This window comes from Heterodontus francisci, chromosome 6, assembly GCF_036365525.1.
Source record: "Heterodontus francisci isolate sHetFra1 chromosome 6, sHetFra1.hap1, whole genome shotgun sequence".
In the NCBI taxonomy this organism is placed as follows: domain Eukaryota; kingdom Metazoa; phylum Chordata; class Chondrichthyes; order Heterodontiformes; family Heterodontidae; genus Heterodontus; species Heterodontus francisci.
Genome location: NC_090376.1, coordinates 155,279,110 through 155,303,598, shown reverse-complemented (window position 1 = coordinate 155,303,598; position 24,489 = coordinate 155,279,110). Strand labels below are relative to the sequence as shown.

General features: G+C 43.6%; 1 protein-coding gene across 1 annotated transcript in view; it reads left to right on the top strand.

Annotated features, from left to right (window-relative positions):
• The window catches only part of LOC137371609 (cilium assembly protein DZIP1-like), a 437,496-nt gene that overhangs the window by 264,352 nt on the left and 148,655 nt on the right, over window positions 1-24,489 (top strand). Inside the window, exon 9 of the mRNA XM_068034440.1 lies at window positions 5,536-5,676. Coding sequence (XP_067890541.1) covers window positions 5,536-5,676 — 141 coding nt within the window. The remainder of the gene's footprint in view (window positions 1-5,535; window positions 5,677-24,489) is intronic.

Below are 24,489 nucleotides of genomic sequence, written 5' to 3'. Positions count from 1 at the left end.
CCACTATGTCTCCTGCCTCTGCATTTCCGTTTTTCCTACCAAAGTGGATAACTTCACATTTTTCCACATTATATTCCATCTGCCATGTTCTTGCCCTCTCACTTAGCCTGTCCAAATCTTCTTGAAGTCTCTTTGCATTTTCCTCACAACTCACATTCCCATCTAGTTTTGTGTCATCAGCATACTTGGAAATATTACATTTGGTCCCCACATCCAAATCCTTGATATAGATTGTGCATAGCTGGGGCCCAAGCACTGATCCTTGCGATACCCCACTAGTCACTGCCAGCGAACCTGAGAATGACCTGCTTATTCCTACTTTCTGTTTTCTGTCTGTTAACCAATTCTCAATCCATGTCAGTATATTACCCCCCATCCCATGTGTTCTAATTTTGCTTACTAACCTCCTGTGTGTGGAACCTTATCAAGAGCCTTCTGAAAATCCAAATACACCACATCCACTGGTTCACCTTTATTCTGCTAGTTACATCCTCAAAACACAGGTTTGTCAAACATGATTTCCCTTTCATAAATCCATGTTGGCTCTGCTCAATCATACCATTATTTTCTAAGTGTCCAGTTATAACATCCTTGATGATAAATTCTAGCCTTTTCCCTACTACTGATGTTAGCCTAACAGGTCTGTAGTTCTCCCTCTTTTCTTAAATAGTGGGGTTACATTTTCTACCTTCCAATCTTCAGGAACAGTTCCAGAATCTATAAAAGTTTGGAAGATGTTCACATCATGTTCTGATGAAAGGTCACAGATCTGAAACATTAACACTGTTTCTCTCTCCACAGATGCTGCCTGACCTGCTGCGTATTTCCTGCATTTTCTCCTTTTAGTTCTGATTTGCAGCATCCACAGTATTTTGTTTTTATTCTAACGGGGGGTGTTTGAGGCCTATGCCTGGTGTTTATGAAGACTCTCCAACCACCCGCCTGCTTTATTCCTCTCCTGCACTCAGCAGTTTCTCACCCACTGCAGAGCCAACACAACTGCCTCCGACCAGCTCCAGTACCCGCACTACGCATGCTCCAGTCACTGCGTACGCTGCGGATGCTGCAGTCACTGCCCGCACTGCACATTGCGCATACTCAAATTACCACCGGCTAGCTACTAAGAAATCATTGGTGAGCTCCTAGTAGCTCGTGATCAACGCATTTGCGACCCCCGGAAAACAGTCAAAGTAAATGTGAAATCTTGTTTGTTTAAACTCTGGAAAATTCTAACGAATCCGTTTCACAGCCCAATTTTGGAATAATCTCGGATGAGCCCCCATTTTGTTATGATCCCCGTGGAGATCATCAACAAATTAGAAGAATCAAATCCACCAGCTGTCCCCAATTTAGGAAACACAAACCAAATGGAAAAGATTTCACTTTTATAAATTTTAGTTCTCACTAGTCCTCTGAACAATCCTATCAGCAAGATGACAATGAACCGTCACAAAGTTCTTCAAAATCAGGAACTTCCTCAGGCAGTTTTCCAAGTCTTATCCTCCAGAATACAGATATGGAAGTGATGATGTCCCGTCAATTGCAAGTGATGCAATCTTCCCTTTAATGGTTCGGTCTTGTCACCTCTTGAACAACCTAAGGCTTGCCCACAACAATCATGATGGCATTATTCCATTGATAACTCTAAGTCACCAAAAACAGCTGCTGTAAGTTGTATTTGCCAATGGCCAGCTCTCAGAGGGTGATTTCTCCAGCCTGCAACCTGTCTTTTTAAAATAACTGCTTGCTGTTTTCTCGCATACGCACACAGCAATCTGTTTCAGTTCTGCTGATCTGTATTCTGAGCCTTGAATAGCCCTGGTCACACCTCTCTGTGGCCTATGCTTTAAACTGGATAGGACCCGTTTGATCTTTCCAGAATTCTAAAGCTTTTAATTTTGTTTTCCAGTAAATGACTGTCTCAAAAAAACCCCACCAGTTTTGAATCCAAAGTCATAGCACCTAACTGTTCATTTTGCAAGTCATCTCTTCAGATAGCTGTCTGCAGAAACTCCTTCACCAGTTTCGTACCATGGACTCCATTACAATAATAAAAGTTTTATCAATCTCAGACTTAAAATTTTCAATTGATCTAACAGCAATTGCCATTTGCAGAAGAGAGTTCCAAACTTCTCCCACACTTTGCATGTCGAAGTCTTTCCTAATTTCACTCCTGAAACGTCTGGCTCTAATTTTTTGACTATGTCCCCAGGTCCCAGAGTCTCCAACAAGTCTCTCTATTTACCCTATCTACCCCTTAATATCTTGACAGCTTCGATCCCTTAACCTTCTAAATTCCAGGGAATGCAGATCTAGTTTGTGTAATCTCTCCTCATAAATTAACCCATCGAGTTCAGATATCATTCTGGTAAACCTACACTCCATTCCCTCCAAGACCAATATATCTTTCCTTAAGTGTAGTGACCAGAATTGCTCACAGTACTCCAGGTGTGGTCTAACCAGGACTTTGTATAGCTGCAGCATGACTTCTACCTCCCGGTATTCCAGACCTCTTGATATAAAGGTTTTTTTTTATTATTTTCTGTACCTGTTCATTATGTTTCAATGATCTTTGAACTTGAAGCCACAAGTCTGTTTGGACCTCCACTGTTTCTGGCTTTTCACCATTGAAAAGTACCCTGTTATATCCTTTTATGTCTGATGTACTGGCCTCACATTTGCCAGCATTGAAATCCATTTGCCACAGTTTTGCTCATTCACTTAATCTATCAATAAAATTTTTATAATTGCATACTTCCAACTGCCGCCTATCCTTGTGTCATTGGCAACTTTGTATTTTTTATATTCTTGGAATATGAGCATTGCCGGCAAGGCCATTATTTTTTGCCCATCCCAGTTGCCCTTGAGAAGGTGGTGGTGAGCTGCCTTCTTGCACCACTACAGTCCACAGTGCTGTTAAGAAGGGAGTTCCAGGATTTTGACCCAGCAACCTTGAAGGAATGGTGTGTAACTTGGAGGCGAGCTTGCAGGTGGTGGTGTTCCCATGCGTCTGTTGTGGTTAAAGAAAGTGCTGTCGAAGGAGCCTTGGCAAGTTGTTGCAGTGCATCTTGTATATGGTACACACTGTGCATTGGTGGTGGACAGAGTGAATGTTGAAGGTGGTGGATGGGGTGCCGGTCAAGCAGGCTGCTTTATCCTGGATAGTGCCAAGTCCCTTGAGTGTTGTTTGAGCTGTACTCATCCAGGCAAGTGTAGTGTATTCGTCACACTCTTAACTTGTATCTTGTAGATAGTGGACAAGCTTTGGAAATCAGGAAGTAAGTTATTCGCCGCAGCATTCCCAGTCTCTGACTGCTCTTGTAACCATGGTAGTTATGTGGCTAGTCCAATTAAATTTCTGGGTCAGTAATAATCCCCAGGATGTTGATTCAGCGGATTCAACGATGGTGATGTCATCAGGGGAGATGGTTAGATTTTCTCTTGTTGGAGATGGCACTTGTGCAGCAGAATGTTACTTGCCACTTCTCAGCCCAAGCCTGAATTCTGTCCAGGTCTTGCTACATATGGGCATGGACTGCCTCAGTATCTGAGGAGTTACAAATGGAACTGAACACTGTGCAACAGCAACGAAAATCCCTGCTTTGAATCTTATGTTGGAGAGAAGGTCATTGATGAAGCAGCTGAAGATGGTTGGGCCTAGGACACTCCCCTGAGGACCTCCTGCAACGACAACAGCTACATTCCTTTGTGCTAGGCATTGCTCCATCCAATGGAGAGCTTTCCTCCGATTTTCATTGACTTCAATTTTGCTTGGGCTCCTTGGTACCATACTCTGTCAAATGCTGCTTTGATGTCAAGGGCAGTCATTCTCACTCCACTTCTGGAATTCAACTTTTCTGTCCACATTTGGACCTAGGCTATAATGAATTCTGGAGTTTAGCTGCCGTGTGGCAGAGCATGAGTAAGTTTTGCTTGATAGCACTGATGGGAGACCTTCCATCACTTTGCTGATCATTGACAGTAGACTAATGGGGCTATAATTGGCCAGATTGGATTTGTCCTGCTTTTTGTGGGAAGGACACACCTGGACAATTTTCCATATTGTCCAGTGCTGTAACTATACTGAAATAGCTTGGCTAGGGCCTTGGCCAGTTCTGGAGCACATATATTCACTACTTCAGCTTTTCTGTATCCAGTGCCTTCAGCCATTTCTTGATATCACATGGAGTAAATTGAATTATCTGAAGACTGGCATGTATGATGGTGGGGACCTCAGGAGGAGACCGAGGTGGATCATCCAGTCAGCACTTCTGGCTGAAGATGGTTGAAAATGCTTCAACCTTGCCTTTTGCATTCACGTGCTGAACTCCACCATCATTGAGGATGTGGATGTTTGTGGAGCCTCTTCCTTTGGTTAATTGTCTAATTGTACACCACCATTCACAACTAGATGTGGCAGGACTGCAGAACTTTGATCTGATGCATTGGTTGTGGGATCACTTTGCTCTGACTTAGCATGCTGCTTTGGCATATGTCTTTCTATGTCTTTGTTCATAAATATGGTGAATAGATGAGGCCCCAACACAGATTCTTATGGACACCACTAGTCACATTCTGCCAATTAGAGGGCCTGCCCTTATCCCTACTCTCTGTCTCCTGCCACTCAGCTAATTTCCTAACCAGGTCACTAATTTTTCTTCAATTTCATGACCTTCATCTTCAGCTAACAGTCTTTATGAGGGACATTATCAAATGCCTTCTGGAAGTCCATATAAATAACATCCATAGAAATTCCCCTGTCCACTACTTCATTCACCTCTTCAAAAAATTCAATCAGCTTGTCAAGCATGACCTACCCTTTACAGATCCATGCTGGCACTCTCTGATCAACTGAAAATTTTCAAGGTCTCCAGTCACCTTATCCTTAATTATATACTCTAGTAATTTCCTGACAACAGATCGTAGGCTAACTGATCTATAATTCCCTGGTTTTACACAGGCTATTTCCCTCTGTATGACTCTGTGGGGTGAAATTTCAAATTCATATACATCAACCAACATTTACACCCCTGGTTACCTTTTAAGCCCCAATTGCTGACAGGTTTCAATGACATTTAAAGGCTTCATGTGGGTGTTCCTCTTGCCTGCTCAAAAGGGCAAGTTAAAATTAGACCAGAAGAGGGTAAATCACTGTGGGCATTTTAATTAACTACACCATTTCCACCAGGCTGGAGGAACTAAATTCAGCCCTTTAATGTTCAGAGCAAGCTTAAAGGTTGTAGTACTTGAAAAAAAATTGTTATTTTTTCCCCCATAATAGAATTAATAGAAATTTTTGGATCCTTCAAAATATCATTTTTATAACTAGACAACAATGAAAATTATTACATTTTCATTAAAATCATGATCTTCTAGAAATTGTAAAAGGCAGAGTAGAATTAATATGGAAAAGCTTACTTAACCTGACATTTTTTCTGAAAAACTGAAAAATGATTGATAAGGTATTTGCATTATTCAAACATGTTAAAGCATTTCTTAAAATAAATCTTCATCAGTTTTGTTTGTGCCTTATAGCTCCAGCTTGAAATAGAAAGTTTGATGTCATCGATTACAAAAAACCAGAAGGCAAGCTCCTGCTACTACAAGAAAAAAATTAAAGAACTAGGTCGAAGACTACATGATCAACATCAACTGATAACTCATCAGAAAGAAGAGGTTAGATCCATGTACTGCTACACAAATGTAATAATTAACTGGCAATTTTGTCCAATCTCACTGAGTTGGGTCCTATTCTTAGTTGTATAGTGGAGATGAGGCTGATTACATGGCTTTGATGATCTAACATAATGTAATGATTTTCTTTGGTTGAGAAAAGTGGGCTTGATGTTGACCATTCAGAGAGTCTTCAAAAGATCTTGTATTGCAAATAAAAGTTCAGAATTTGTTTTTGAGTGGGGGTTAACATATTCCATCTTACAATTAGCCTCAGTACAGAAAAGAAGATTCCTTCTTCCCCACCTGGTATATTGTACTCACAAGCAGAGAAACTCAGCCTGTCAATGGGGTGATTTACATTAATTTTCTTCCCTTTAAGATGCTTCTTTTGTCGATGATATTGGGACAGAACTGCTTCCACTGGGCTAATGTTAAATTAATATCCATTTAGAACAATACAGATTGTTGTGCTGCTTGATAACTATTTTTTGTTGACAGAAGTTCTAGTTTTCAGTTTTTTTTATTACCTCTATAATTTGAGAAGATGGTGTAACTGTACTAACGGCTGTTTAGCCCATGAGCAACAACAGTGGTATCTTTCTTCAAAGCAAAACATGGCAACCTGCTTAATTGCCTGTTTTTTTCCAACTGGACAAGATAGGCTCACCTGTAGTGCTGGAGGCCATCCTGCACATCAGACTCTGGTACAGGATGAGCTCAGGTTCAAACTATTCATGACTGGATGTGGCATTACTGCAGAGCTTTGGTCTGATCCATTGGTTGTGTGATTGCTTAGCTCTGTCTATAGCAGCGTGCGATAGACCAATAGAATGCTGATGTCATAGAGAGATACAGCACCGAAACAGGCCCTTCAGCCCAACGAGTCCACACCGACCATCAACCACCCATTTATACTAATCCTACATTAATCCCATTTTCCCTCTCACATCCCCACAATTCTCCTACCACCTACCTACATTAGGGGCAATTTTTACAATGGCCAATTTACCTATCAACCCACAACTCTTTGGCTGTGGGAGGAAACCGGAGCGCCCGGCAGACACAGGCAGTACCCAAAACCAAACCCGGGTCGCTGGAGTTGTGAGACTGTGGTGCTAGCCACTGTGCCACCCCTGTGTTGAATGTATTTGAGCCTTTCCTAAGACTGCTAGGATTTTTGCCCCTATTTTCTGCTTCCCTTTAATTTCCCTTATTTCTTTTCAATTTCACAAAAACTTGACCCCGCAATGAGCTTCCATCCACACATCCACGCCATCACTAAGACTGCCTATTTCCACTTCTGTAACACTGCCTGACTCCACCCCTGCCTCAGGTCATCTGCTGCTGAAACTGCTGTCATACGAACATACATATGAACATACAAATTAGGAGTCCGAGTAAGCCACTCGGCCCCTCAGGCCTGCTCCGGCTTTCAATAAGATCATGGTTGATCTGATTGTAACCTCAGCTCCACATTCCCACCTACCCTCAATAACCTTTCACCCCCTTGCTTATCAAGAATCTATCTACCTTTGCCTTAAAAATATGCAAAGACTCCACTTCTACCGCCTTTTGAGGAAGAGAGATCCAAAGACTCACGACCCTCTGAGAGAAAACATTTCTCCTCATCTCTGTCTTAAATGGGTGATCCCTTATTTTAAAACAGTGACCTCTAGATCAAGATTCTCCCACAAGAGGAAACATCCTTTCCACATCCACCCTGTCAAGACCCCTCAGAATCTTGTATGTTTCAATCAAGTCGTCTCTTACTCCTCTAAACTCCAGCGGATTCAAGCCTAGCCTGTCCAACCTTTCCTCATATGACAACCCACCCATTCCAGGTATTAGTCTAGTAAACCTTCGCTGAACTGCTTTCAGTGCATTTACATCCTTCCTTAAATAAGGAGACTAATACTGGACATAGTACTCCAGATGTGATTTCACCAATGCCCTGTATAGCTGAAGCATTACCTCCCTACTTTTGTATTCAGTTCCCTTCGCAATAAATGATAACATTCTATTAGCTTTCCTAATTACATGCAAAACCTGCATACTAACCTTTTACAATTTATGCACTAGGACACCCAGATCCCTCTGTATCTCAGAGCTCTGCAATCTCTCACCATTTGGTTAATATACTTTTTTATTCTTCCTGCCAAAATGGACATTTTCACATTTTCCCACATTATACGCCATTTGCCAGATCTTTGCCCACTCACTTAACCTATCTATACAACTTACTTTCCTACTGACAATTTCCAGTTTTCTGGCCCCAACTGCCTCCTCTTCACTATGGACGTCCAATCTCTCTACTCCTCCGTCCCCCACCAGGACAGTTTGAGGGCTCTCCGGTTCTTCCTTGAACAGAGGCCCAACCAGTCCCCATCCACCACCACCCTCCTCCGTCTGGCTGAACTTGTTCTCACAGTGAAAAACTTCTCCTTCAACTCCACTCACTTCCTTCAAGTAAAAGGTGTTGCTATGGGTACCCACATGGGTCCTATTTATGCCTGTCTTTTAGTGTGATATGTCAAACATTCCTTGTTCCAGTCCTACTCAGGCCCCCTCCCCCAACTCTATTTCCGGTACATTGATGACTGTATCGGTGCCATTTCCTGCTCCCGCCCAGAACTGGAAAACGTTATCAACTTTGCTTCTAATTTCCACCCTTCTCTCACCTTTACATGGTCCACCTCTGACACTTCCCTTCCCTTCCCCGACTTCTCCATCTCCAGAGATAGGCTGTCTACTAATATTCATAAGCCCACCAACACCATGTTTGACAAACCTGTTGTGTTTTTTGAGGATGTAATACAGAATAGATAAAGGGGACCCAGTGAATGTGATATATTTGGAATTTCAGACAGCTTTTGATAAGGTCTCACACAGGAGTTTAGTAAACAAAATTAAAGAACGTGGGATTGGGGGTAATAGACTGCATTGGATTGAGAATTGGTTAACAGACAGAAAGCAGAGAGTAGGAATAAATGGCTTATTCTCAGGTTGGCAGGCTGTGACTAGTGGGGTATCACAAGGATCATATGGCTGATCTACTACCTCAATGCCATTTTCCCACACTATCCCCATATCCCTTAATATCTTTAATATCTAGAAATCTTTTGATCTCTGTCTTGAACACACTCAATGACTGAGCCTCCACAGACCTCTGGGGTAGAGAATTCCACAGATTCACCACCTTCTGAGTGAAGAAATTCCTCCTCATCTCAGTCCTAAATGGCCTACCTCTTATTCTGAGACTGTGTCCCCTGGTTCTAGATCCCCCGCCCCCCCCCCCCCCCCCCAGCTATTTACCATCTATATCAAGATCAAGGATTTAGATGTGGGGACCAAACATCATATTTCCAAGTTTGCTGATGACACAAAACTAGGTGGGAAAGTGAGTTGTGAGGAGGATGCAAAGAGGCATCAAGGGGATTTGGACAGGCTAAGTGAATGGGCAAGAATATGACAGATGGAATATAATGTGGAAAAATGTGAAGTTATCCACTTTGGTAGGAAAAACAGAAATGCAGAGCATTTCTTAATTGGTGAAAGATTGGGAAGTGTTGATATCCAAAGGGACCTGTTCTTGTTCATAAGTCACTGAAAACTAACATGCAGGTGCAGCAAGCAATTAGGAAGGCAAATGATTTGTTGGCCTTTATTGCAAGAGGATTTAAGTGCAGGAGTAAAGAAGTCTTGCTGCAATTGTACAGAGCTTTGGTGAGACTGCACCTGGAGTATTGTATACAGTTTTGGTCTCCTTAGCTAAGGAGGGATATACTTGCCATAGAGGGAGTGCAATAAAGGTTCACCAGACTGATTCCTACAATGGTAGGATTGTCCTATGAGTAGAGATAGAGGAGACTGGGCCTATATTCTCTTGAGTTCAGAAGAATGAGAAGTGATCTCATTGAAGCATACAAAATTCTGACAGGGCTCAACAGAGTTTATGCAGGGAGGATGTTTCCCCTGACTGGGGGGATGGGGGGGAGGGGGGGGGTTGGTGGGATCTAGAACCAGGGGACACAGTCTCAGAATAAGAGGTGGGCCATTTAGGACTGAGATGAGGAGGAAATTCTTCACTCCTTCCTTTCTCACAACCTCTCTACTTTTATTTTTTATTTGGCTATTTCTTCTACTGTTGATTTTGCTTTTTCCTCTTCCTCAGCTTTTTCAGTCTTTGTGTCCTCATTTTTCACAGCTCCTTTTATCAGATTTAGTTTCTTGGTCACCCTTGTCCTCTGTTTTTTCAGTCGCCTTCTCTACTGCTTCTTCATGGATATTTTCCTGGAATTTGGAACAAGGGGATTCAGAATCATTTCAGTCCCTCTTTACCTTTTTCACTGCTCTATGTAGTGTGATTTTTTGTATAGGGTCTTTCTCAGTCCAGTTTGCACAATTCATTGTTTTATGTCCTCTAAGTTTTATTTGAAAATTGTATTTTCTTTAGTTGATTTATTGAGACTATTGTTTTCTTTTGGTTGTGTAAATGGTCACTGTTTTAGGGTTACTCACGCTTAAGATCTGAGTTGGATCATTGTATTTGACTTGTAATGTTCTTTTATCCTTACTTTGTTTCTTCCATTGTACCCAGTGATCTGAATATCCACTGCTGGGTTTTCATTATCCCTCTGTTATATTCAGTTTCAGCTCTTTCTGTTTCGTAGTATAGTCTCTTGAATTTATCTTGCTTTTTCTTTCCATAGACTATATTTCCATCAATGCTTTAGAGAGTGAACTGTTAGTTTTCACCCATCTGATTGTGCATAATTATTTACTGATGCCCAAATCCAAGATATATATCTACCCTAATATTGGTGCTCCCTTTTCTTTGACCATGCATTTTAACAAGGCATGTTTTTGTCTCTATAATTCCTGTGACTCGGGATGGTAAAGAACCCAATAATGCCATTTAATATCATATTATCTTTTGAATTTTTTTAACTTCTTCCCATTTAAAATGGATTGCCTTATCTGAAAAAACTCCCCATGTATTGGGATAGTAATCAGTCCATCCCTATCTTTACTGTGGCGCTTGCGTTTGCCGATTGTCTTGGAAATGCACTGGTATATTCACTAAATCGATCCACCGCTACTAGGCAATATTTGTTTCCTTGAGTCCGCTCAAGAGATCCAATATAATCATGAACCACTTCATCCCACCACCCTTTTACTTCCCTTTTCAAGTTGCCTAGTCCTGATTGCATTAATTGGATTATCAACCAGGAAAAGAGTGTTTGACAACAAAGACCTCAAACCTGGCACCAAGCTTATGGTCTACAGGGCTTCAGTATTACCTGACCTCCTGTATGCGTTGGAAACATGGACACTGTACAGCAGACATCAAAAAGCCCTGCAGAGATATCACCAGCGGTGCCTCCGCAAGATGCTGCAAATTCAGTGGTAGGACAGGCACTCCAATAGCAGTGTCCTCTCAGGCAAACATCCCCAGTATCAAGACACTGGTCAAGGCGAGTCAGTTATGTTGGTCGGGCCACCTCGCCCGCAGGACAAATCCAACCCGGCTAATTACTGCCCCATCCGTCTACTCTTGATCATCAGTAAAGTGATGGAAGGTGTTGTCGACAGTGATATCAAGCGATACTAGCTTAGCAATAACCTGCTCACTGACGCTCAGTTTGGGTTCCACCAGGGCCACTCAGTTCCTGACCACATTACAGCCTTGGTTCAAACATGGACAAAAGAGCTGAACACCAGAGGTGAGGTGAGAGTAACTGCCCTTGACATCAAGGCAGCATTTGACACAGTATGGCATCAAGGAGCCCTAGCAAAACTGGAGTCAATGGGAATCAGGGGAAAACTCTCCGCTGGTTGGAGTCATACCTAGCGCAAAGGAAATAAAGGTTGTGGTGGTTGGAGGTCAATCAGCTTATTCCCGGACATCACTACAGGAGTTGCTCAGGGTAGTGTCCTAGGCCCAACCATCTTCAGCTGCTTCATCAATGATCTTTCCTCCATCTTAAGGTCAGAAGTGGGGATGTTCACTGACGATTGCACAATGTTCAGCACAATTTGCAACTCCTCAGATATTGAAGCAGTCCGTGTAGAAATGCAGCAAGACCTGGACAACGTCCAGGCTTGGGCTGATAAATGGCAAATAACATTCGTGCCACACAAGTGCCAGGCAATGAACAGCTCTAACAAGATAAAATCTAACCATCTCCCCTTGATATTCAATGGCATTACCATCACTGAACTCTCCATTTTCAACATTCTGGGGATACTATTGACCAGAAACTGAACTGGAGCAGCCATATAAATACCGTGGCTATAAGAGCAGGTCAGAGGCTAGGAATCCTGCTGCGAGTAACTCACCTCCCGAACTCCAAAGCCTGTCCACCATCTACAAGGTACAAGTCAGGAGTGTCATGGAATACTTTCCACTTGCCTGGATGGGTGTAGCTCCAACAACACTCAAGAAGCTCAACGCTGTCCAGGACAAAGCAGCCCGCTTGATTGGCACCACATTAACAGCATTCACTCCGTCCACCACCAACGCACAGTGGCAGCAGTGTGTACCATCTACAATATGTACTGCAGCAATGTACCAAGGCTCTTTTGACAACACCTTCCAAACACATGACCTCGACCACTTAGAAGGACAAAAGCAGCAGATGCATGAGAACACTGTTACGACTGAGGTGGGAGCAATGCACCATCAATTCAGTCCCATCAATCCACAGGTCGCAGCATATTATTAAAGTTTTCCCACCCAACTGGGAAACAGCCAAGTTAAACAATCTAGTCACCCCCAGAATAAAATGGACCAAACCAGTTTAGACAGCAAATTCTTCTTTGGCCTCCTTGGCTCGGGAGACAATGGGTAAGCACCTGGTGGTGGTCAGTGGTTTGTGGAGCAGCGCCTGGAGTGGCTATAAAGGCCAATTCTAGAGTGACAGACTCTTCCACAGGTGCTGCAGATAAAATTGGTTGTCGGGGCTGTTACACAGTTGGCTCTCCCCTTGCGCTTTTGTCTTTTTTCCTGCCAACTGCTAAGTCTCTTTGACTCGCCACACTTTAGCCCCGCCTTTATGGCTGCCCGCCAGCTCTGGCGAACGCTGGCAACTGACTCCCACGACTTGTGATCAATGTCACAGGACTTCATGTCGCGTTTGCAGACGTCTTTAAAGCGGAGACATGGATGGCCGGTGGGTCTGATACCAGTGGCGAGCTCGCTGTACAATGTGTCCTTGGGGATCCTGCCATCTTCCATGCGGCTCACATGGCCAAGCCATCTCAAGCGCCGCTGACTCAGTAGTGTGTATAAGCTGGGGATGTTGGCCACCTCGAGGACTTCTGTGTTGGAGATACGGTCCTGCCACCTGATGCCAAGGATTCTCTGGAGGCAGCGAAGATGGAATGAATTGAGACGTCGCTCTTGGCTGACATACGTTGTCCAGGCCTCGCTGCCGTAGAGCAAGGTACTGAGGACACAGGCTTGATACACTCAGACTTTTGTGTTTCATGTCAGCGCGCCATTTTCCCACACTCTCTTGGCCAGTCTGGACATAGCAGTGGAAGCCTTTCCCATGCGCTTGTTGGTTACTGGTGATAGTTGAGCCTAGGTAGGTAAACTCTTGAACCACTTCCAGAGTGTGGTCGCCGATATTGATGGATGGAGCATTTCTGACGTCCTGTCCCATGATGTTTGTTTTCTTGAGGCTGATGGTTAGACCAAATTCGTTGCAGGCAGCCGCAAACCTGTCGCTGAGACTCTGCAGACACTCTTCAGTGTGAGATGTTAATGCAGCAACGTCAGCAAAGAGGAATTCCCTGATGAGGACTTTCCGTGCATTGGTCTTCGCTCTTAGACGGGCAAGGTTGAACAACCTGCCCCCTGATCTTGTGTGGAGGAAAATTCCTTCTTCTGAAGACTTGAACGCATGTGAGAGCAGCAGGGAGAAGAAAATCCCAAACAGTGTGGGTGTGAGAACACAGCCCTGTTTCACACCACTCAGGATAGGAAAGGGGTCTGATGAGGCGCCGCTATGCTGAATTGTGCCTTTCATATTGTCATGGAATGAGGTGATTATACTTAGTAGCTTTGGTGGACATCCGATCTTTTCTAGTCGTCTGAAGAGACCACGTCTGCTGACGAGGTCAAAGGCTTTGGTAAGATCAATGAAAGCAACATAGAGGGGCATCTGTTGTTGGCGGCATTTCTCATGTAGCTGACGAAGGGAGAACAGCATGTCAATGGTCAATCTCTCTGCTCGAAAGCCACACTTTGCTTAACTATTTATTAAAAAACGAAATCTTAAACACTATTAAGATAAACCTATGTCTAAAGAACTTGTAACTTCTTATCTTAATCTAACTCCCCCATTCACACACAAACGTTCAAAAATCATGAATAACTGGTTTTAAAAGTGGTATTTTTAAACATTTTCTGTTTCTTAAGAATAAATAATTAATTAAGTCTTTGTGGGTTACATTCCTGATGGGTGAGGTATTCTAATGTGAAAATAATCAAATGCTATTTGAAGTTGACACGCTTTGATTAAATAGTCTGTTCTTAATAGACATTCAAAACATTTCGGCTGTAGCAGGCATCAAACAATTCTTTCAAAGCACAGCAATAGGTCAACATGAATTTTAAAATCGACAGTTTCTCAGTCGAAACTTTACTTCAAATTCCAGAAAATACAATCAGTCAAGAGAGATTCCATTTTGAAGCAAATACTTCCTGGCTTGGAAGTAAAGAAAAGGAGTTTGCTACCTTCAACAATACAAATGTTCTCTTTAAAAAAAAGTTTTTTTTTCTCCTTAGGCAATTAACTTGGCCTGTAGCTCCTTGTAAAATTCTGCTGAGAGAGAATAGACAGCTCTTTTCTTCAGTAGCACGCCTCGCTGGAGAGTCTCTCAAAACTGGTTTCAGATGTTTTTTTTACAGTTAAGTGGAAACATTATACCATGTGACCTTTCTGTCCCCTGCTGTGGCCTAGGGACACATGCAGCAGGCATCCTATGCTCAATCTTAAAGGCACATATTGTTTTGAATCCGAGGAGAAAATTAATTAAATTTAATGTGTTTGAAAAGTACCCTACTGGCTTCTCTATGCCTGATTTGTCATCCTGCAATAGGACTGCACCAACCCCCAGGTCGCTCGCATCGATCACTATTTTAAAGGGTTTAGCAAAATTTGGAGCAGTCAACACTGGTTCATTAGTTGAGATTGACTTTAACTTTTCAAAAGCTGCCTGGAATTCATCTGACCATATTACTTTGTTTGTCTTTTTTTGTAGCAAATCGGTTAATGGAACAGCCACAGTACTAAAATTCCATTCAAATTTCCTGTAAAAACCGCACATTCCTAAAACTCTCATTATTTCCCACTTAAATTTAGGGATCGAGAACTCTACTGAGGCTTGTACCTTTGCCGCTTTCGGCAATATGTGTCCTTGCCCCACTATGTGTCCGAGGTAAGTTACTCTTGCTTTTCCGAATTTGCTTTTTGCCACATTTATCACAAAGTCCACTGCTTGTAATTTTTTAAACAAAATTTTTAGCTGGTTTACATATTCTTGCCAGGTGTTACTGTATATTAGTACATCACCGAGATACACTACACAGTTGAGAACACTGGCTACCGCCTGATTCATTAATCTGTGAATAGTGGCTGGGGCATTTTTTAGCGCGAATGGCAAAACCCGGCACTGATAAAGACCACTAGGTGTTACAAAAGCTGGTATCTCTTTGGCTCGAGGAGTCAAAGGAACCTGCCAGTATCCCTTGAACAAATTGATCTTGGTAATAAACCTAGCACTGCCCACTCTGTTGATCCAGTCTTCTAAACGTGGAATTGGGTAGGAATCTGCCTTTGTTACCATATTGACTTTTCTGTAGTCGGTACAAAATTGGTTGACCCATCAGGTTTAGGTACTAGAACTACTGGTGAACTCCAGCTGCTTTGACTAGGTTCAATCAAATTGTTTTCCAGCATGTATTGGATCTCTGCTTTTACTTGGGCCTGTTTGTGCGGAGTTAAGCGGTAAGGATGTTGTTTTAAAGGAACGGTTCCCCATATACCCACATCATGTGTGGCTAAGGTTGTACATCCTGACTTATCCCTACAAACTCTCTTAAATGTTGTGAAAAGCCTGGTTAGGTCTTCACGTTGTTTTGTCTCTAAGTGCAAAAGCATGTTGTCCAATTTTCCTAGTCATTCTGTATTCGCTAACCTGATGGTTGGAGGTTCAATCTGAGAATTGTCTAGGCCTCCATCTGCCTCATCCTCACTCTCCTTTTCCTTCTGAACAGTCCCAATTACCTGACATACATGTACTGGCTTATCCTCCTTCCTGCGATAATATTGCTTTAACATATTGATGTGACACAACCAGTGCTTCTTCCGGCGATCAGGGGTGTCAATCAAGTAATCTACCTCACCCACTCTTTTGATCACTCTATATGGGCCACTGAACCGTGCTTTTAATGGTTCTCCCTGTAATGGTAACAACACCAATACTTCATCCCCTGGTTGAAAATTACAGGTTTTTCTATTCTTTGCTGCTCATTTTTTCATATTGGCATGGGATGCTTTAAAGTGTTCCTGAGCCACACCACAAGCTTTCATGAGCCTTTCCTGGAACACAAATACATAGCATAGTATCAAAGATTCATTATTTTGTTCCAAGAATCTGTATTTTATGAGTTTTAGAGGATCTCTTACTTCATGTCCATAAACCAATTCTGTCGACTCATTCGGTGAGTCTCTGGTGGCAAATAAAAGAAAGTCTAGTCCTTTATCCCAGTCATGCGGATTTTCGTAACAGTATATTCTAATCATTGTTTTGATAGTTTGGTGGTATCTCTCTTAAGCTCCCTATGACTGTGGGTGATATGCTGAAGATTTCAACTGTCTAATCCCCAAATTGCCCATGACTTCTTGAAATATCTTAGACATGAAATTAGAACCTTGATCCAATTGAACTTAAGTGGTAACCCATATCTGGGTTAACCGTTCTCCTTCTATTTTAGCAGTAATTGTCCTCAAAGGAATGTCCTCTGGAAATCGAGTAGCCATATCCATGATAGTAAGTATGTATTGATGTCCTGCTTTTGTTTTTGGCAAGGGTCCTAAACAGTCTACTAATACCCTGCTAAACGGTTCCTCAATCACTGGTATGGGAATGATTGGTGCCGCTTTTATGGTGGTTGCAGTTTTCCCACCATTTGGCATGTATGCATGTCCGACAAAATTGTCTCACATCCTTTGCAAGACTTGGCCAGTGATAATGTTGGCTTATATATGATTTGGTCTTCCGAATTCCCCATGTCCTGCAAAAGGAATGTCATGTCCTAACCTTAATAACCCCTGGCAATACTTAGATGGTACTACTATCTGCTCAACAACTGTCCAGTCTTCATCCGCAGGTCTATGAGGCGGTCTCCATTTCTTCCTCAAAACCCCATTTGCCATATAATAGCCTTCTTGAATGCCTTTCACCTCAGCTTCTGTCAGAGCCATCTGTGCTATTTGATATATATCTGGATCAGCTTGCTGTGCTGCATTTATAGAAGATCTGTTAAACATCTCATTTGGATTATCTAAATCCCCAAATAATGTTTCAGATACTTAGCTATCTATTTGTGATGTCACTTTTACCTCCTGACAATGGATCCTGTTTAGCCATTGCTCGGGTGACTACACACACAGGAAATATTCCTGAAACTTGTTCCTGTAATTGTTCTGTTTCCTTAAGTTCACTTGGCTTCTCTATAATTATAGGAGAAACTGATACTTTTGATCCAGCCAAATCATTTCCTAGGAGTAGATCAATTCCCTCTACTGGCAAACTGTGGACAACTCCTACAGTTACCATCCCAGATATTAAGTCAGTCTCTAGGCATATTTTATGTAAAGCTATGGGCATATACTCCCTGACAACTCCATTAAGTAAAACTTTAACGTTCAAGGCGCTCTCTGGTGGAAATGTTAGATCTTTCCCCAGCAAGAGTTTTTGGGTTGTTCCTGTGTCCCTGAGTATAATGATAGGTTTTCCTGCCTCACTCATAGGATATGGAGTTACTTTACTCTTTGACAAAAATTCATTATAACTTTTGGGTATCTTATTCTTAACTTCTATACTCACTTTAGATTTTGTATCTGGGTTTACAGCTGTCATTAAAGCTATAGCCTGGACTGCTGTACTGTCAGTCAGAGTCTTTAAATCTGCATTAGCTTTGCGTACCCCAACAGGTCCTATAGTGCAATTTCCAGCATTCTGAACAAAGATAACCCATTTTGTCGCAATGATAACACTTTGGCTTGCGAGCCTCCCTTCTACCCTCAGCACCTTCCTTTCTGGCCTGAGGAGGTGATCCTGGGGCATTCCCAGCTGTTCCTTCTTGTCCCCGGCTACTTGTCTTCCTTTCTCTCTCCCACTTTCTATCCTTCTCGGGTTTATGGAGGTGACGGACAGAAGATTTTGGCTTATTCACAAGGTCAAAATCATCAGCAATTTCCACTGCTTGCCTAACTTTCAAAACTTTCAGGTTACCTACATGAGTTCTGACTACTGAATGAATGGAATTTTTAAAAATTCCTCCAAGAGAATCAACTCTCGATGGTTCTCATATGTTGTTTCCATCCTTAATATCCATATCCAATTGTCAAAATTAATTTGCTTCACCCTCTCAAATTCTACATATGTCTGCCCAGCCAATCTCCTTAAGTTCTGAAACTTCTGACGTTAAACTTCAGGGACTAACTCACATACAGCGGGAATAACCTTTTTTGCCATCTCATAATCTGCCGAAGGCTGTTCAGGAAGCATTGCATAAGCTTCATGAGCTCTGCCTAACAACCTGCTTTGCATAAGCAATGTCCAGCTTTCCATTGGCCATTTCATTCGTTTGGCTATTTTTTCAAAAATCATGGTTAACTGGTTTAAAAGTGGTGTTTTTAAAAATTAGCTGTTTCTTAAGAATAAATAAATAAGTAAGTTTTTGTGGGTTACATTCCTGATGGGTGAGGTATTCTAATGTGAGAATAATCAAATGCTACTCGAAGTCTCCACACGGATTTGGTGAAATAATCTGTTCTTAATAGACATTCAAAACACTTTGGCTGTAGCAGGCAACAAACAGTTCTCCCAAAGCACAACAATAGGTCAACATGAATTTTAAAATCGACAGTTTCTCAGTCGAAACTTTACTTCAAGTTCCAGCAAACAAAATCAGTCAAGAGAGATTCAATCTTGAAGCAAATACTTCCTGGCTTGGAAGTAAAGAAAAGGAGTTTTGCTACCTTCAGCAATACAAATGGTCTTTTAAAAAAAAAGGCTTTTTTCAACTTTGGCAATTAACTTGGCCTGTAGCTGCTTGTAGAATTTATGTTGAGAGAGAACAGACAACTCTTTTCTTCAGTAGCACGCCTTGCTGGAGAGTCTCTCAAAACTGGTTTCAGCCATTTTCTTTTTACACCGTTAAGTGGAAACATTACACCATGTGACCTCTCTCTCTCTCTCTCTCTCTCTCTCTCTCTCCTGCTGTGGCTAGGGACACGTGCAGCAGGCACCCTGTGCTCAGCTTTGAAGGAACACTGTTTTCAAACAGAATTTTAAAGGCACACATTGTTTTGAATCCGAGGAGGAAAATAATTACAGTTCCGTGACAACACCACCACCTGCAAATTCCCCTCCATGCCACACACCATCCTAACTTGGAATTATATCGCCGTTCCTTCACTGTCACTGGGTCAAAATCCAGGAACGCCCTTCCTAACAGCACTGTGGGTGTACCTACCCCATATAGACTGCAGCGATTCAAGAAAGCAGCTCACCACCATCGTCTCATGGGCAATTAGGGATGGGCAATAAATGCTGGCCTAGCCTGATGCCCACATCCCGTGGACAAATTTTTAAAAATGCCTGACACAAGACTCCCAAAACAAGCCTTCTGCTCCGAGTTCCGTCACGGCAAGAGGCTACCATGAGGGCAGAGGAAACGCTACAAGGTTATCCTTAAAGCCTTCCTGAAAAGAATGTGACAGCTCCATTGATTCGTGGGAATCTCTTGCCCGAGACCGCCCCAAAATGGAGAAGAAGCATCCGTGAAGGTGCCAACCAGTTCGAACAACGTCGACATGCCCAGGCAGCGACCACATGCAAACAGCAGAAGGACCATTTGGAAATTTGAGCATCCCATTCACTCACTTCACCAAACCCCATCTGCCCCACCTGTGGCAGAGTTTGCTGATCCAGAATTGGACTATTCAGTTACCAAAGGACCCACAACCCTGGATTGGGAGAAAGTCATCCTCATTCCTGAGGGACTGGCTAAGAGAGAGAGAGAGAGAGAGAGATCAGCCAGTAGGTGTCAAGTTTAGATAACATAATTTTCGCTGATAAATGTAAGGCCAAGGAAAAGCTGTTTCCATTAATTTATGTTACAAGGACTAGGGGACACAGATCGAAGGTTTTGGGCAAGAGATGCAGGAGGATGTTTATGCAGCAAGTGACAATGAACTAGAACTCACTGCCAACAAGGGTGGTAGAAGCAGAGACAATCAATGATTTCAAAAGAAAATGGGATGGGCACTTGAAGGAAATAAACTTGCAGGGCCTCGGGGATCAAGTGAAGAGTGGGACTGACTGGATTGCTCCACAGAGAGCTGCATGCACTCAATAGGCAGTCTGTCCTCCTTCAAAGGCCGTAAATGACTCTATGACTCTAATTCATCTCTTGAACATAGAACATAGAAAATACAGCACAGAACAGGCCCTTCGGCCCACGATGTTGTGCCGATCCTTTGTCCTCTGTCAAGGACAATTTAATCTATACCCCATCATTCTCCTTTATCCATATACCTATCTAAAAGCCGTTTGAAAGTCCCTAAAGTTTCTGACTCAACAACTTCCCCAGGCAAGGCATTCCATGCCCCGACCACTCTCTGGGTAAAGAACCTTCCCCTGACATCCCCCTTATATCTCCCACCCTTCACCTTAAATTTATGACCCCTTGTAACGCTTTGCTCCACCCGGGGAAAAAGTTTCTGACTGTCTACCCTATCTATTCCCCTGATCATCTTATAAACCTCTATCATGTCACCCCTCATCCTTCTCCGTTCTAATGAGAAGAGGCCTAGAATGTTCAGCCTTTCCTCGTAAGACTTATTCTCCATTCCAGGCAACATCCTGGTAAATCTCCTCTGCACCCTCTCCAAGGCTTCCACATCCTTCCTAAAATGAGGCGACCAGAACTGCACACAGTACTCCAAATGAGGCCTTACCAAGGTCCTGTACAGCTGCATCATCACCTCACGGCTCTTAAATTCAATCCCTCTGCTAATGAACGCTAACACCCCATATGCCTTCTTCACAGCCCTATCCACTTGAGTTGCAACTTTCAACGATCTATGCACATAGACCCCAAGGTCTCTCTGCTCCTCCACATGCCCAAGAACCCTACCGTTAACCCAGTATTTTGCATTCGTGTTTGTCCTTCCAAAATGGACGACCTCACACTTTTCAGGGTTAAACTCCATCTGCCACTTTTCAGCCCAGCACTGCAACCTATCCAAGTCCCTTTGCAGACGACAATAGCCCTCCTCGGTATCCACAACTCCACCAACCTTTGTATCATCTGCAAATTTACTGACCCACCCTTCGACTTCCTCATCCAAGTCGTTAATAAAAATCACAAACAGGAGAGGACCCAGAACTGATCCCTGTGGCACGCCACTGGTAACTGGGCTCCAGGCTGAGTATTTACCATCTAAGACCACTCTCTGCCTTCTATCAGTTAGCCAATTCTTAATCCAACTGGCCACATTCCCCACTATCCCATGCCTCCTGACTTTCTCCATAAGTCTACCATGGGGGACCTTATCAAATGCCTTACTAAAATCCATGTACACCACATCCACTGGTTTACCCTCATCCACTTGCTTGGTCACCTGCTCAAAGAATTCAATCAGGCTTGTGAGGCAAGACCTACCCCTCACAAAACCGTGCTGACTGTCCCGAATCAAGCAGTGTCTTTCCAGATGCTCAGAAATCCTATCCCTCAGCACCTTTTCCATCAACTTGCCTACCACCGAAGTAAGACTAACTGGCCTGTAATTCCCAGGGTTGTTCCTATTCCCTTTCTTGAACAGGGGCACAACATTTGCCACCCTCCAATCACCTGGTACCACCCCCGTCAACAGAGAAGATGAAAAGATCATTGCCAGCGGCTCTGCAATTTCATCCCTTGCTTCCCATAACATCCTTGGATATACCCCGTCAGGCCCGGGAGACTTGTCTATCTTCAAGTTATTCAAAAACCCCAACACATCTTCCCTCCTAACGAGCACTTCCTCGAGCTTACCAGTCTGTTTCACACCGTCCTCTTCAGTAATACACCCCTTCTCATTCGTAAATACCGAAGAGAAGTACTCATTCAAAACCTCACTTATCTCTTCCGGCTCAACACACAGTCTCCCGCTATTGTCCTTGACCGGACCTACGGTCCCCCTAGTCATCCTCATATTTCTGACATACGCGTAAAAGGCCTTGGGGTTTTCTTTTATCCTACCCGCCAAGCATTTTTCATGCCCTCTCTTAGCTCTCCTAATCCCTTTCTTCAGATCCTTCCTGGCCATCTTGTATCCCTCCAGAGCTATGCCTGTGCCCTTTTTCCTCAACCTTATATACGCATCCTTCTTCTTCCTAACAAGACTCTCAACCTCTCTTGTCAACCACGGTTCCCTCACATGACCATCCCTTCCCTGTCTGACAGGGACATGCTTATCAATGGCCCCTACTATCTGCTCCTTGAAAAAGTTCCACATTTCGACCGTGCCCTTCCCTGCCAGCATATGCTCCCAACTTATGCTCCTCAGTTCCTGCCTGACAGCATCATATCTACCCTTCCCCCAATTGTAAACCTTGCCCTGTTGCACATACCTATCCCTCTCCATTACCACAGTGAATGCTACAGAATTGTGATCACTATCTCCAAAGTGCTCGCCCACCAACAGCTCTATCACTTGCCCTGGTTCATTACCTAGTACCAAATCCAATATTGCCTCCCCTCTGGTCGGGCAGTCTACATACTGAGTCAGAAAAGCTTCCTGGACATACTGCACAAACACTACCCCATCCAAACTATTCGATCTAAAGAGTTGCCAATCAATATTTGGGAAGTTGAAATCCCCCATAATTACTACCCTGTGACTTCTGCTCCTTTCCAAAATCTGTTTCCCAATCTGCTCTTCCACCTCCCTGCTGCTATTGGGGGGCCTATAGAAAACTCCCATCAAGGTGACTGCTCCTTTCCTGTTCCTGACCTCAACCCACAGTGCCTCAGTCGGCAGATCCTCCTCGAAAATTCTTTCAGCAGTTGTTACACTATTTCTAACTAACAATGCCACCCCCCCACCTCTTTTACCACCATTCCTAATCTTATGAAAACATCTATAACCAGGTACCTCCAAGAACCATTCCTCCCCCTCACCTATCCACGTTTCAGTGATGGCCACAACATCGTAGTCCCAAGTGCCCATCCACGCCTTCAATTCACTCACCTTATTCCTGATGCTTCTTGCGTTGAAGTATACGCACTTTAACCCTTCTCCGTGCCCATCTGTCCTCTGCGACAGTGCTACCTTCCCCAATACCTCACTACACTCTTTGTCTTTCTGAGTGGACCCACTGGTCCCTGGACTACAAGTCCGGTTCCCATCCCCCTCCCAAACTAGTTTAAACCCTCCCGAACAGTACTAGCAAACCTCCCTCCCAGGATATTGGTGCCCCTCTGGTTCAGATGCAGCCCGTCCTGTTTGAACAGGTCCCATCTTCCCCAGAATGCAGTCCAATTATCCAAGAACTGGAAGCCCTCTCTCCTACACCATTCCTGCAGCCACGTGTTCAGCTGTGCTCTCTCCCTATTCCTAGCCTCACTATCACGTGGCGCCGGCAACAAACCAGAGATAACAACTCTGTCCGTCCGAGCTTTCAGCTTCCAGCCTAACTCCCTAAACTCACTTCTAACATCTGTGCCACCCTTCCTTCCTACGTCGTTGGTGCCAATGTGCACCACGACCTCTGGCTGCTCCCCCTCCCCTTTAAGGATCCTGAAGACGCGATCACAAACATCACGGACCCTGGCACCAGGTAGGCAACAAACCATCCGTGCGTCTCGCTTGCGCCCACAGAACCGCCTGTCGGTACTCCTCACCATCGAGTCCCCGATGACTAGTGCTCTCCCATTCTCCCTCCTTCCCTTCTGAGCCACAGTGCAGGACCCCGCGCCAGAGGCCCGTTCACTGCAGCCTGCCCCCGATAGGCCGTCCCCCCCAACAGTATCTAAAACTGTATACTTGTTGCTGAGGGGAACGACCACAGGAGATCCCTGCACTGACCTCTTCCCACCTCTAACTGTTACCCAGCTGCCTTTGTTTTGTGGAGTAACGACATCCCTGTAGCTTCTATCTATCACCCCCTCAGCTTCCCGAATGATCCTCAGTTCATCCAGCTCCAGCTCCAGTTCCCTAACACGGTCTGATAGGAGCTGGAGACGGATGCACTTCCAGCAGGTGAAGTCGGCAGGGTCACCGGAGGTTCCCCTCACCTCGAACATACTGCAGGAGGAGCACTGCACTCCCCTGGCTGCCATTTCTTTTACTCAATTACCCCTTAATTAAGTACAAATATAGATATTAACAAAAACAGTGAAATAGCTTACCTGTTCAGTCCTTTTTGGCTAGAGGAGGAGGGTAAAAAGGGTCTTATTATTAGGTTAGAGGAGGAGGATGGGTGGCAGACACTACATGTGTAGTGTCTCGGGTTAACTCTGCTCCG